Source organism: Ranitomeya imitator, chromosome 4, assembly GCF_032444005.1.
Source record: "Ranitomeya imitator isolate aRanImi1 chromosome 4, aRanImi1.pri, whole genome shotgun sequence".
Lineage (NCBI taxonomy): Eukaryota > Metazoa > Chordata > Amphibia > Anura > Dendrobatidae > Ranitomeya > Ranitomeya imitator.
The window spans coordinates 14,400,636-14,414,384 of record NC_091285.1 but is presented as its reverse complement, the minus strand read 5'-3'; the positions used below and the strand labels follow the sequence as shown (position 1 = coordinate 14,414,384).

At 46.3% G+C, this 13,749-nt stretch overlaps 1 protein-coding gene across 2 annotated transcripts in view; it reads left to right on the top strand.

Annotated features, from left to right (window-relative positions):
* The first annotated feature begins 600 nt into the window (after positions 1 to 600).
* Positions 601 to 13,749, top strand: part of LOC138675121 (aldo-keto reductase family 1 member C1-like) — a 46,818-nt gene continuing 33,669 nt past the window's right edge. For both annotated transcript variants that reach the window (XM_069763109.1, XM_069763108.1), the window contains exon 1: positions 601 to 734. In XM_069763109.1, coding sequence (XP_069619210.1) covers positions 657 to 734 — 78 coding nt within the window. In that variant the 5' untranslated portion in view covers positions 601 to 656. The remainder of the gene's footprint in view (positions 735 to 13,749) is intronic.

The following is a 13,749-nucleotide window of genomic DNA, read 5'->3' as shown; positions in this document are numbered from 1 at the left end:
ATAAATCGGACGATCCTGAATGCGGTGATACCAAATATTGTAATTTTTAAAAAAAAATGTATTGTTTTATTTTAGAATGGTGCAAAACGGGGAATATGAAGTTTTATATTTTTTTTAATTTCGTAAATATTTTTAAGCATTTTTTTTTTCAATAGTCTGTCCAAATTGAATCCGCAGTGTTTATGTTTTCTTATTCCATTTTTGGCATCATGTTGTAAAGGTTCTGGTTGTGTGGAGCCCCTGCTTGCCGCAGAATCTCACATCCCATGTTAGCATTGATGTGCTGCACTAATCCCTTTATTTTTGCATTTCCATTTATTATTATTATTATTATTATACATTTTTATAGCGCCATTTATTCCATGGCGCTTTACATGTGAATACGGGGCAAATATAGACAAATACATTAAACATGAGCAAATAAGGCACACGGGTACATAAGGAGGGAGGACCCTGCCTGCGAGGGCTCACAGTCTGCAGGGGATGGGTGATTAAACAATAAAACGATTGCCAGGTACAAAGTCACACCCAGAAAATTTCTCTTTCTGGCTCCCATACAGCAACCTCAAGCCTCCAGCTATGGGAAGAACTCATGATCCATCACGTACGCCGCACTCCACCCTCACATACATACATCGCTCTCCAGGCCCCTGACAATGGCAGCAGACTCGCTCTTGATGAATGATGGAAACTGGATCCCAATTCTTGGGTTCGGGACCTATGCACCCGAATATGTGAGTACTGTAGAAAGTCACAGATGTTAATGGGTTAAATAATGAGCCCCCAATTACAGGTGTTTATGGAATTGCTCAGGTAGCTGCAGGACAGGTCTGCATGTGATGCGAGGACATTCACTTCCTGCAGCTGTTTCCTCCCCTCACTTAAATCCGCTGTTTTCCAATTCTTGGGTTCGGGACCTATGCACCCGAATATGTGAGTATTGTAGAAAGTCACAGATGTTAATGGGTTAAATAACGATCCCCCAATTACAGGTGTTTATGGAATTGCTCGGGTAGCTGCAGGACAGGTCTGCATGTGATGCGAGAAAATTCACTTCCTGCAGCTGTTTCCTCCCCTCACTTAAGTGAAAAAAGCTATGAGGGGGCACCACGGTCAGTGGGATCACACCGAGACCTACATACAAGCCAATCATATAAAGCAAGAAAAACAGAAATGGTCTCATAAAAGGGGATCACCACATATCTGGATAAGGCACTAGTAAAGACACAACTTTATTAAGACACCATATACAAGTAGCAAAAATACAGACAGTTAAAAACATTTAAAAACATATACTTTATACAAAAGGCCCATAATAAGGCTACAACCCACACACAGGACTAAACAATTAATGCTAAATACTCTCGCTTTGTCCTTACTGGCAGTCGTGATATTCGAGAAGTGCTGCTGGATACGTCTTCTCAATTCCTGTGTGGTCTGGCCCACGTATATTTTGGGGCATGGACATATCAAAGCGTATATCAAATTGCGCGACTTGCACTTAAAGTAAGACCTAGTAAAAACCTGTGGAGGCAAAGAAGGCAAAGAAGCAAAATCGCCACCCGTAAACGGACAAATATTACAATTCCCACATGGGAATGTACCGGTAAGCCTAACTCCCCTATTGAGTCTCCTAGTAGGGCGCTGGAAGTGGCTATGACTCAAACGATCTCTCAAGTTCCTGGCCCTTCTAGCAATCAAACTCGGCTGAGTGGCAATATGGGGGTGAAGTCTGGATTCACTACGCAGAATGCCCCAATATTTTGACAGGATATTTCTCACATCCTGCCACTGATTGTTGTATGCCGTGACTATCCCAAGTGGTTTCTCAGTTACCTTTCTACGGGGTTCTAAAAGGCCCACTCTGCTAGTGTCTCTCGCTGCAACAAACGCCCGTGAAATTACCTTGCGTGGGTATCCCCGCTCGTGAAAACCGCCTGGTAAAATTCCCGGGAATGCTCCACAAAGTCCTCCGGTCGACTACAGTTCCTCTTCACCCTATAGAACTGGCCTTTTGGGATTCCTGTCTTTAAATGGTGGGGGTGAAAGCTTGTAAAGTGCAGGAGGCTATTTGTAGCCGTAGGCTTCCGATACAGTGTGGTCATGATTTTAGTCCCACTCACACTGAGTCTCAAATCCAAAAATTCAATATCTGTTTGCGAGTATTGTGATGTCAAACGGATGTTCCATGGATTATCGTTAAGCTTCTTGATAAATTCCTGAAACTCTTCCAGGGTGCCTGTCCAGAGGAATAAAACATCATCAATGTAGCGTAACCATCTGATAACATGTTTTGAGTATCCCTCTAGACAGTACACCCTGATAGCCTCCCACCACCCCAAGAAAAGATTGGCGTACGCAGGGGCACACCGGGCCCCCATCGCTGTGCCCCTCACTTGCCTGTAGAAGACACGATCAAAGACAAAAAATTTTTTGTCAAGTATGAAAAGTAGAAGATCCAATATGAAGGAATCATGTCCTCTGTCTCCCGACGTATTCTGATCCAAAAAGAATGAAACGGCCTGTATGCCCAATTCATGGCTGATGCATGTGTAGAGTGATTCTACGTCGGGAGTCACAAGCCAGGTGTTAGGGGAAACCTCCAGTTCCTGAAGCTGTGAAATAAGAAATGTTGAATCTCTCACATACGATTTCAAGGTTACAACGAGAGGCTGGAGGAAAAAAATCGACGTAGATGCATGGTCGCTCAAGTAGCCCCCCTATCCCCGAAACGATAGGCCTACCTGGGGGGACCTGCAGCGACTTGTGAATCTTCGGGAGCATATAGAACGTGGGGGTCCTAGGATGGTCATTAGTCAAAAATTCTTTCTCCCGTTTATTAATGATATTGCGCATATACACAGTGTCCAATAGTTGATTCAACGTGACCTGAAAAACACTTGTAGGGTCAGAGGGGAGAATTTGGTAGCATTCTGTATTATGTAATTGGCGCATGGCTTCCTGTACATACAGGTCAACCGGCCAGATGACTAAATTGCCCCCTTTATCCGCCTCGCGGATAACAAAATCCCTATTGGAGCCAAGTCTGGTTAGAATGGAATGCTCTTCCTTGCTCATGTTTCTGCCCCTATTGGGATCCACTTTCAACTGTTGTACCTCCCTACAAACAGCGTCAAAAAAACAATGTACTGCCGGGCACAGTGTCAAAGAGGGGGTAGCCTGGGAGGGTAGTCTCCCAGTAAATTTTCGTCTAGCCTGACCTACCTCTCCTTCATCCAGCAAATCCAAAAGATCTCTCAGTATCAATCTGTCAGACAGAGGGAGGTCATCCATGGCAGAAGGGCGATGAAAAAGTATTTTAAAGGTGAGTTGTCTACAAAAGAGGTAAACATCTTTAATGAGCGTGAATTTGTCTAACCCACTAGTGGGGCAGAAAAACAGGCCTTTTTCCAGCACCGAGATCTCACTATCCGACAAAACATAGTCTGACAAATTTATAATCTGTAACTTACCTGGCAGCTGGAAGGGAGTGAGGCTCCATCTCAAGGGTTACCGTTTCCTGTTCTGCCGTGTCTCCCGTTTGTGACGAGGAGACCACGCCTTGTAATTCTTTGTGCGCTTCCTTTGGGCGGTGTCTCTTCCTCCGGCCCCTCCTACCGCGCCTTCGGTGTCGCTTGGTTCCGTAGATAAAAAAATCGTCACTGGACGGAACATCAAGTGCTGTGGAGGTATTGGCCATTGGAGGACCCGCAGAGAAACCAGCTCTCCTATTTCCCCTGTGAACCCATTTGAAAGCACGCCCACTTTTGAAGTCCAATTGATCTCTCTTGAATTTATGTTTTTTCTTGGCTATAACCTCTTTTTCAAAGGTGTCTATAATGGACTTAAGTTGAACCTGAAATGGTTCTACCATTGTTTTCTTATCAAACTTGTCCAGTTTGTCCTCACTCACTTTAGGGTCCCCAAGATAACCTGATCATGTTCTAATAGCATGTCTATAATAATGTAGGAACATTTAAGCAAACCGGATTCCCAAACATTCTGGAACCCATCCTCTATCTCCCATGCTGGGAAAATTTGTACCCTCAAGCCTCTAGGAACAAGCCCAGCCTTCTTGTATTCTTCCAACGTTTTAACGTTCCACCAAGACTTGGTAAGAGCTTTATGTAAATTGATTAGTTCTTTGGTTATAGTATGAAAAATCACCATCAACCGCATCACCAGACACTGCCGCTGAAATGTCATTGCTAAAAATACCACTCGCCTGATTACTCCATGCAGCTTCTCTGGCTGCCAAATCCATAATTAAACACAATATCCAATATTCAGTCTAATTACTATAGTATATAAAACAAAACTCGTGTGCCAACACCCAGAAAATGCGGATATAAGAGAACCGCATATACAACAACAGTATTGAAAAAAAGCTATGAGGGGGCACCACGGTCAGTGGGATCACACCGAGACCTACATACGAGCCAATCATATAAAGCAAGAAAAACAGAAATGGTCTCGTAAAAGGGGATCACCACATATATGGATAAGGCACTAGTAAAGACACAACTTTATTAAGACGCCATATACAAGTAGCAAAAATACAGACAGTTAAAAACATTTAAAAACATAAACTTTATACAAAAGGCCCATAATAAGGCTACAACCCACACACAGGACTAAACAATTAATGCTAAATACTCTCATGGACAAAGGTGGCTAATACCACCATGCCTACATAGACAGCTCTGCCCCTCTCACAAGTATATAATAATGATGTCAAAATGTACTATAACAAACTTGAGGTAACAGAGCCCTAAGAGTCCGCGTAGAAACACCCAAGCAGAGAAATAGCGAGGTATACTGAGTCCTGAAGGGTAGGCACACCTCACAATCAGTAAGAACTGACGTATATAGGCTGGAAGGCTGTAAATAGTGTGAAGTAATCACAATCCCAAAGCCATCACAGCACTAAATAAAGATAACAAAGCTGCACATAGACCTAACAAACTGAGCATACCAAGGCACGGTAACCAATGAAGCCCAGATGAGATGTGCAGAGCGGGTGTGCAAGCAGACAAAGTCCTGGTTAGGGCTGTGCAGAAGCCCAACGCGTGTCGCCACCTACAGGTGGCTTCGTCACGGGTAATATCCGAAAGCAAAGTCTGCTACTTAAATAGAACAGTTACAATAACATTTACCTAAATCAGCTGTGTCCCTGATGATCTGCCGCATGGAGTTTAAAGGGAACCTGTCACCCCGTTTTTTCAGATTGAGATATAAATACTGTTAAATAGGGCCTGCGCTGTGCGTTACAATAGTGTATGTAGTGTACCCTGATTCCCCACCTATACTGCGAAATACATTACCAAAGTCGCCGTTTTCGCCTGTCAATCAGGCTGGTCAGGTCAGGTGGGCGTGGTGACATCGCTCTTTTCTTCCCCAGCTTTCCGTTGGTGGCGTAGTGGTGTGCGCATGTCCAAGTGCCGAATCCACTGCGCGCACGTGAAGAAACAGCGCGCGATCCGCGCTATTACCCCTGTCATCGGTGGGGGCGGCCATCTTCCTGAGGCCGCGCGGATGGAGTGCTCTGCTGCACGGGGCTTCAGGAAAATGGCCGCGGGATGCCGCGCGTGCGCAGAAGAGATCGCGGCGGCCATTTTCCCAAAGCCGAGTTTGGTACTGTTGTGGGGGCACTGTGGTTGGTACTGTTATGGGGCACTGTGGTTGGTACTGTTATGGGGCACTGTGGTTGGTACTATTATGGGGCACTGTGGTTGGTACTGTTATGGGGCACTGTGGTTGGTACTGTTATGGGGCACTGTGGTTGGTACTGTTATGGGGCACTGTGGTTGGTACTGTTATGGGGCACTGTGGTTGGTACTGTTATGGGGCACTGTGGTTGGTACTCTATGGAGTTACTCTGTCTCTCATTCTATTGTAGGGTTACCGAGATTGGTACTGTTATGGGGCATTATGGTTGATACTGTTATGGAGCACTGTGGTTGGTAATGTTGTGGGGGCACTGTGGTTGGCACTGTAATGAGGGCCCTGTAGTTGGTACTGTTATGGGGCCCTGTGGTTGGTACTATTATGGGGCACTGTGGTTGGTACTGTAATGAGGGCACTGTGGTTGGTACTGTTATGGGGCACTGTGGTTGGTACTGTAATGAGGGCACTGTGGTTGGTCCTGTTATGGGAGCACTATGGTTGGTAATGTTGTGGGGGCACTGTGGTTGGTACTGTAATGAGGGCCCTGCAGTTGGTACTGTTATGGGGCCCTGTGGTTGGTACTATTATGGGGCACTGTGGTTGGTACTATTATGGGGCACTGTGGTTGGTACTGTAATGAGGGCACTGTGGTTGGTACTGTTATGGGGCACTGTGGTTGGTACTGTAATGAGGGCACTGTGGTTGGTCCTGTTATGGGAGCACTATGGTTGGTAATGTTGTGGGGGCACTGTGGTTGGTACTGTAATGAGGGCCCTGCAGTTGGTACTATTATGGGGCACTGTGGTTGGTACTATTATGGGGCACTGTGGTTGGTACTATTATGGGGCACTGTGGTTGGTACTGTAATGAGGGCACTGTGGTTGGTACTGTAATGAGGGCCCTGTAGTTGGTACTGTTATGGGGCCCTGTGGTTGGTACTATTATGGGGCACTGTGGTTGGTACTGTAATGAGGGCACTGTGGTTGGTACTGTTATGGGGCACTGTGGTTGGTACTGTAATGAGGGCACTGTGGTTGGTACTGTTATGGGGCACTGTGGTTGGTCCTGTTATGGGAGCACTATGGTTGGTACTGTTATGGGAGCACTGTGGTTGGTAATGTTGTGGGGGCACTGTGGTTGGTACTGTAATGAGGGCCCTGTAGTTGGTACTGTTATGGGGCCCTGTGGTTGGTACTATTATGGGGCACTGTGGTTGGTACTGTAATGAGGGCACTGTGGTTGGTACTGTAATGAGGGCACTGTGATTGGTACTGTTATGGGGCACTGTGGTTGGTACTATTATGGGGCACTGTGGTTGGTACTGTAATGAGGGCACTGTGGTTGGTACTGTTATGGGGCACTGTGGTTGGTACTATTATGGGGCACTGTGGTTGGCACTATTATGGGGCACTGTGGTTGGTACTATTATGGGGCACTGTGGTTGGTACTGTTATGGGGCACTGTGGTTGGTACTGTAATGAGGGCACTGTGGTTGGTACTGTTATGGGGCACTGTGGTTGGTCCTGTTATGGGAGCACTATGGTTGGTACTGTTATGGGAGCACTATGGTTGGTAATGTTGTGGGGGCACTGTGGTTGGTACTGTAATGAGGGCACTGTGGTTGGTACTGTTATGGGGCACTGTGGTTGGTCCTGTTATGGGAGCACTATGGTTGGTAATGTTGTGGGGGCACTGTGGTTGGTAATGTTATGGGGCCCTGTGGTTGGTACTATTATGGGGCACTGTGGTTGGTACTGTAATGAGGGCACTGTGGTTGGTACTGTAATGAGGGCCCTGTAGTTGGTACTGTTATGGGGCCCTGTGGTTGGTACTATTATGGGGCACTGTGGTTGCTACTGTAATGAGGGCACTGTGGTTGGTACTGTAATGAGGGCACTGTGGTTGGTACTGTAATGAGGGCACTATGGTTGGTACTGTTATGGGAGCACTATGGTTGGTAATGTTGTGGGGGCACTGTGGTTGGTACTGTAATGAGGGCCCTGTAGTTGGTACTGTTATGGGGCCCTGTGGTTGGTACTGTAATGAGGGCACTGTGGTTGGTACTGTTATGGGGCACTGTGGTTGGTACTGTAATGAGGGCACTGTGGTTGGTACTGTAATGAGGGCACTGTGGTTGGTACTGTTATGGGGCACTGTGGTTGGTACTGTAATGAGGGCACTGTGGTTGGTACTGTTATGGGGCACTGTGGTTGCTACTGTAATGAGGGCACTGTGGTTGGTACTGTAATGAGGGCACTGTGGTTGGTACTGTTATGGGGCACTGTGGTTGGTACTGTAATGAGGGCACTGTGGTTGGTACTGTAATGAGGGCACTGTGGTTGGTACTGTAATGAGGGCACTATGGTTGGTACTGTTATGGGAGCACTATGGTTGGTAATGTTGTGGGGGCACTGTGGTTGGTACTGTAATGAGGGCCCTGTAGTTGGTACTGTTATGGGGCCCTGTGGTTGGTACTGTAATGAGGGCACTGTGGTTGGTACTGTTATGGGGCACTGTGGTTGGTACTATTATGGGGCACTGTGGTTGGCACTATTATGGGGCACTGTGGTTGGTACTATTATGGGGCACTGTGGTTGGTACTGTTATGGGGCACTGTGGTTGGTACTGTAATGAGGGCACTGTGGTTGGTACTGTTATGGGGCACTGTGGTTGGTACTATTATGGGGCACTGTGGTTGGTACTATTATGGGGCACTGTGGTTGGTACTGTAATGAGGGCACTGTGGTTGGTACTGTAATGAGGGCACTGTGGTTGGTACTGTTATGGGGCACTGTGGTTGGTACTATTATGGGGCACTGTGGTTGGTACTATTATGGGGCAATGTGGTTGGTACTATTATGGGGCACTGTGATTGGTACTGTAATGAGGGCACTGTGGTTGGTACTGTTATGGGGTACTGTGGTTGGTACTATTATGGGGCACTGTGGTTGGTACTATTATGGGGCACTGTGGTTGGTCCTGTTATGGGAGCACTATGGTTGGTAGTGTTATGGGAGCACTATGGTTGGTAATGTTGTGGGGGCACTGTGGTTGGTACTGTAATGAGGGCCCTGTAGTTGGTACTGTTATGGGGCCCTGTAGTTGGTACTATTATGGGGCACTGTGGTTGGTACTGTAATGAGGGCACTGTGGTTGGTACTGTAATGAGGGCACTGTGGTTGGTACTGTAATGAGGGCACTGTGGTTGGTACTGTAATGAGGGCCCTGTAGTTGGTACTGTTATGGGGCCCTGTGGTTGGTACTATTATGGGGCACTGTGGTTGGTACTGTAATGAGGGCACTGTGGTTGGTACTGTAATGAGGGCACTGTGGTTGGTACTGTAATGAGGGCACTATGGTTGGTACTGTTATGGGGCACTGTGGTTGGTCCTGTTATGGGAGCACTATGGTTGGTACTGTTATGGGAGCACTATGGTTGGTAATGTTGTGGGGGCACTGTGGTTGGTACTGTAATGAGGGCCCTGTAGTTGGTACTGTTATGGGGCCCTGTGGTTGGTACTGTAATGAGGGCACTGTGGTTGGTACTGTTATGGGGCACTGTGGTTGGTACTATTATGGGGCACTGTGGTTGGCACTATTATGGGGCACTGTGGTTGGTACTATTATGGGGCACTGTGGTTGGTACTGTTATGGGGCACTGTGGTTGGTACTGTAATGAGGGCACTGTGGTTGGTACTGTTATGGGGCACTGTGGTTAGTACTATTATGGGGCACTGTGGTTGGTACTATTATGGGGCACTGTGGTTGGTACTGTAATGAGGGCACTGTGGTTGGTACTGTAATGAGGGCACTGTGGTTGGTACTGTTATGGGGCACTGTGGTTGGTACTATTATGGGGCACTGTGGTTGGTACTGTTATGGGGCACTGTGGTTGGTACTGTAATGAGGGCACTGTGGTTGGTACTGTTATGGGGCACTGTGGTTGGTACTATTATGGGGCACTGTGGTTGGTACTATTATGGGGCACTGTAGTTGGTACTGTTATGGGGCACTGTGGTTGGTACTGTAATGAGGGCACTGTGGTTGGTACTGTTATGGGGCACTGTGGTTGGTACTATTATGGGGCACTGTGGTTGGTACTATTATGGGGCACTGTGGTTGGTACTGTAATGAGGGCACTGTGGTTGGTACTGTAATGAGGGCACTGTGGTTGGTACTGTTATGGGGCACTGTGGTTAGTACTATTATGGGGCAGTGTGGTTGGTACTGTTATGGGGCACTGTGGTTGGTACTGTAATGAGGGCACTGTGGTTGGTACTGTTATGGGGCACTGTGGTTGGTACTATTATGGGGCACTGTGGTTGGTACTATTATGGGGCAATGTGGTTGGTACTATTATGGGGCACTGTGGTTGGTACTGTAATGAGGGCACTGTGGTTGGTACTGTTATGGGGCACTGTGGTTGGTACTATTATGGGGCACTGTGGTTGGTACTATTATGGGGCACTGTGGTTGGTACTATTATGGGGCACTGTGGTTGGTACTATTATGGGGCACTGTGGTTGGTACTATTATGGGGCACTGTGGTTGGTACTATTATGGGGCACTGTGGTTGGTACTATTATGGGGCACTGTGGTTGGTACTATTATGGGGCACTGTGGTTGGTACTGTTATGGGGCACTGTGGTTGGTACTGTAATGAGGGCACTGTGGTTGGTACTGTTATGGGGCACTGTGGTTGGTACTGTTATGGGGCACTGTGGTTGGTACTGTAATGAGGGCACTGTGGTTGGTACTGTTATAGGGGCACTTTGTCTCTTTTTGTTCTTTGGTTATGTTATGAAGATCACACAGGTCGTCTAGGAAAAAAATGTAGCTTTAATCAAGATGGAACAAAAAACTTTGTGGTCAGAGTCTTTGGAACCTAGCTTGGAAGTTGCATATGAAGCCCTTAGCTTGGAGGAGTCACGCTTCTGGGTTTGAACCCTTGAGCCTGTGTTTTGTGGTCGGCTTTTTCTGTGCGCTGACCCACAGCAGATACACGTTTTCTTTGGGTGTTTCGTTTTTGTTATCCTGGCTGCAGTCTGTAACCGGTGCTTTCATTCACTCATTTGTCTGGTTTATCGCCTTTCGGATGCGGCTTTATATACATTCTCCCTGCTGGTGATAGTTTCATGCTGCCGTAGTGAAATTCCACCTAGAGTTTATCTCTGTTCTTTACTCTGCACCTACCTTCTGTTTCATTTTAGTAAGCAGGCGGCTTATTATCTAACACTTTATACTTTATTTTGTATTTCATGGTTTATTTTACTCACTCTGGGATCTTTCTGAATGAGTTGCTACACTGGCATAACGGGATGTCCCTATCATTTCCACACATTACCAATAAAAAATTAGCATGTTTGATAATTATCATCAGTAATATTTTACTATTCTGTCCTAAGAAGCTGCTGATATATTTTTTAGAAGAATTATCTGTATATTTAAGTTATTTATTGCAACATGTAAATATATATCCTTTCACCGTACTGTGTCACCATTTTCCAGGAGTTACGTTGTCATTTTAATGATTTATTTTTATGATTTATAAAGATATATGTTTTGATATGGGACCATTTTTTTTTTCCGGAATAATTTGTGCAGTTTTGCACAGTTGTGGTTTTGTAGCAAAAATCACAGCCACAAAGTGACACCTGATGTTGCACAGCAGCGCCGGTCAGGATACATTACATCCGCTTAGTTGTCACCCAGGAGAAGACCGATTCGCACGTCTGGTTTATCCACGTACGAGATAAACGGGCAGATTGTTCTGATCATTCTGAGAGTCTATGAAAATTAGACCACACTCAGATGACATCCAAGTGCGGCCAATATTTCTCACGGACCCTTTTATGTGGATTACTAATTTAGATCCGACCCTCGGATCAAAATCAGACATGTCTCTGCAATTTTCATGTGAATGGTAATGGCCCCATAGCTTATCACAGGTAGGGGCATAACGAGAGTCCGATGGGTCCTGGTGCAAGATTTGGACCCCCCCATCCTGGCATATATATGTACCTTTCATCGTGGTATGTGTCCCTCATCCTGGGCCTCATCTGGTATATATGTCCCCCATCCTGGTATATATGTCCCACATCCTGGTATATATGTCCCCCATCCTGGCATACATGTCCCCCATCCTCGTATACATTTCCCCCATCCTGGTATATATGTCCCCCATCCTGGTATATATGTCCCCCATCCTGGTATATATATATCCCCCATCCTGGTATATATGTCCCGATCCTGGTATATATATATCCCCCATCCTGGTATATATGTCCCCATCCTGGTATATATATATCCCCCATCCTGGTATATATGTCCCCCATCCTGGTATATATATCCCCCATCCTGGTATATATGTCCCCCATCCTTGTATATATGTCCCCCATCCTGGTATATATGTCCCCCATCCTGGTATATATGTCCCCCATCCTGGTATATATGTCCCCCATCCTGGTATACATGTCCCCCATCCTGGTATACATGTCCCCCATCCTGGTATACATGTCCCCCATCCTGGTATACATATCCCCCATCCTGGTATATATGTCCCCCATCCTGGTATATATGTCCCCCATCCTGGTATATATGTCCCCCATCCTGGTATATATATCCCCCATCCTTGTATATATGTCCCCCATCCTGGTATATATGTCCCCCATCCTGGTATATATGTCCCCCATCCTGGTATATATGTCTCCCATCCTGGTATATATGTCCCCCATCCTGGTATATATGTCACTCATCCTGGTATATATGTCCCCCATCCTGGTATATATGTCACTCATCCTGGTATATATGTCCCCCATCCTGGTGTATATATCCCCCATCCTGGTATACATGTCCCCCATCCTGGTATACATATCCCCCATCCTGGTATATATGTCCCCCATCCTGGTATATATATCCCCCATCCTGGTATACATGTCCCCCATCCTGGTATATATGTCCCCCATCCTGGTATATATATCCCCCATCCTGGTATATATGTCCCCCATCCTGGTATATATGTCCCCCATCCTGGTATATATGTCCCCCATCCTGGTATATATGTCTCCCATCCTGGAATATATATGTCCCCCATCCTGGTATATATGTCACTCATCCTGGTATATATGTCCCCCATCCTGGTGTATATATCCCCCATCCTGGTATATATGTCCCCCATCCTGGTATATATGTCACTCATCCTGGTATATATGTCCCCCATCCTGGTATATATGTCACTCATCCTGGTATATATATCCCCCATCCTGGTATATATGTCCCCCATCCTGGTATATATGTCCCCCATCCTGGTATATATGTCCCCCATCCTGGTATATATGTCTCCCATCCTGGTATATATGTCCCCCATCCTGGTATATATGTCACTCATCCTGGTATATATGTCCCCCATCCTGGTGTATATATCCCCCATCCTGGTATATATGTCCCCCATCCTGGTATATATGTCACTCATCCTGGTATATATGTCCCCCATCCTGGTATATATGTCACTCATCCTGGTATATATGTCCCCCATCCTGGTGTATATATCCCCCATCCTGGTATACATGTCCCCCATCCTGGTATATATGTCACTCATCCTGGTATATATGTCCCCCATCCTGGTATATATGTCCCCCATCCTGGTATATATGTCACTCATCCTGGTATATATGTCCCCCATCCTGGTGTATATATCCCCCATCCTGGTATACATGCCCCCCATCCTGGTATATATGTCACTCATCCTGGTATATATGTCCCCCATCCTCGTATATATATCCCCCATCCTGGTATATATGTCCCCCATCCTTGTATATATGTCCCCCATCCTGGTATATATGTCCCCCATCCTGGTATATATGTCCCCCATCCTGGTATATATGTCCCCCATCCTGGTATACATGTCCCCCATCCTGGTATACATGTCCCCCATCCTGGTATACATGTCCCCCATCCTGGTATACATGTCCCCCATCCTGGTATACATATCCCCCATCCTGGTATATATGTCCCCCATCCTGGTATATATGTCCCCCATCCTGGTATATATGTCCCCCATCCTGGTATATATATCCCCCATCC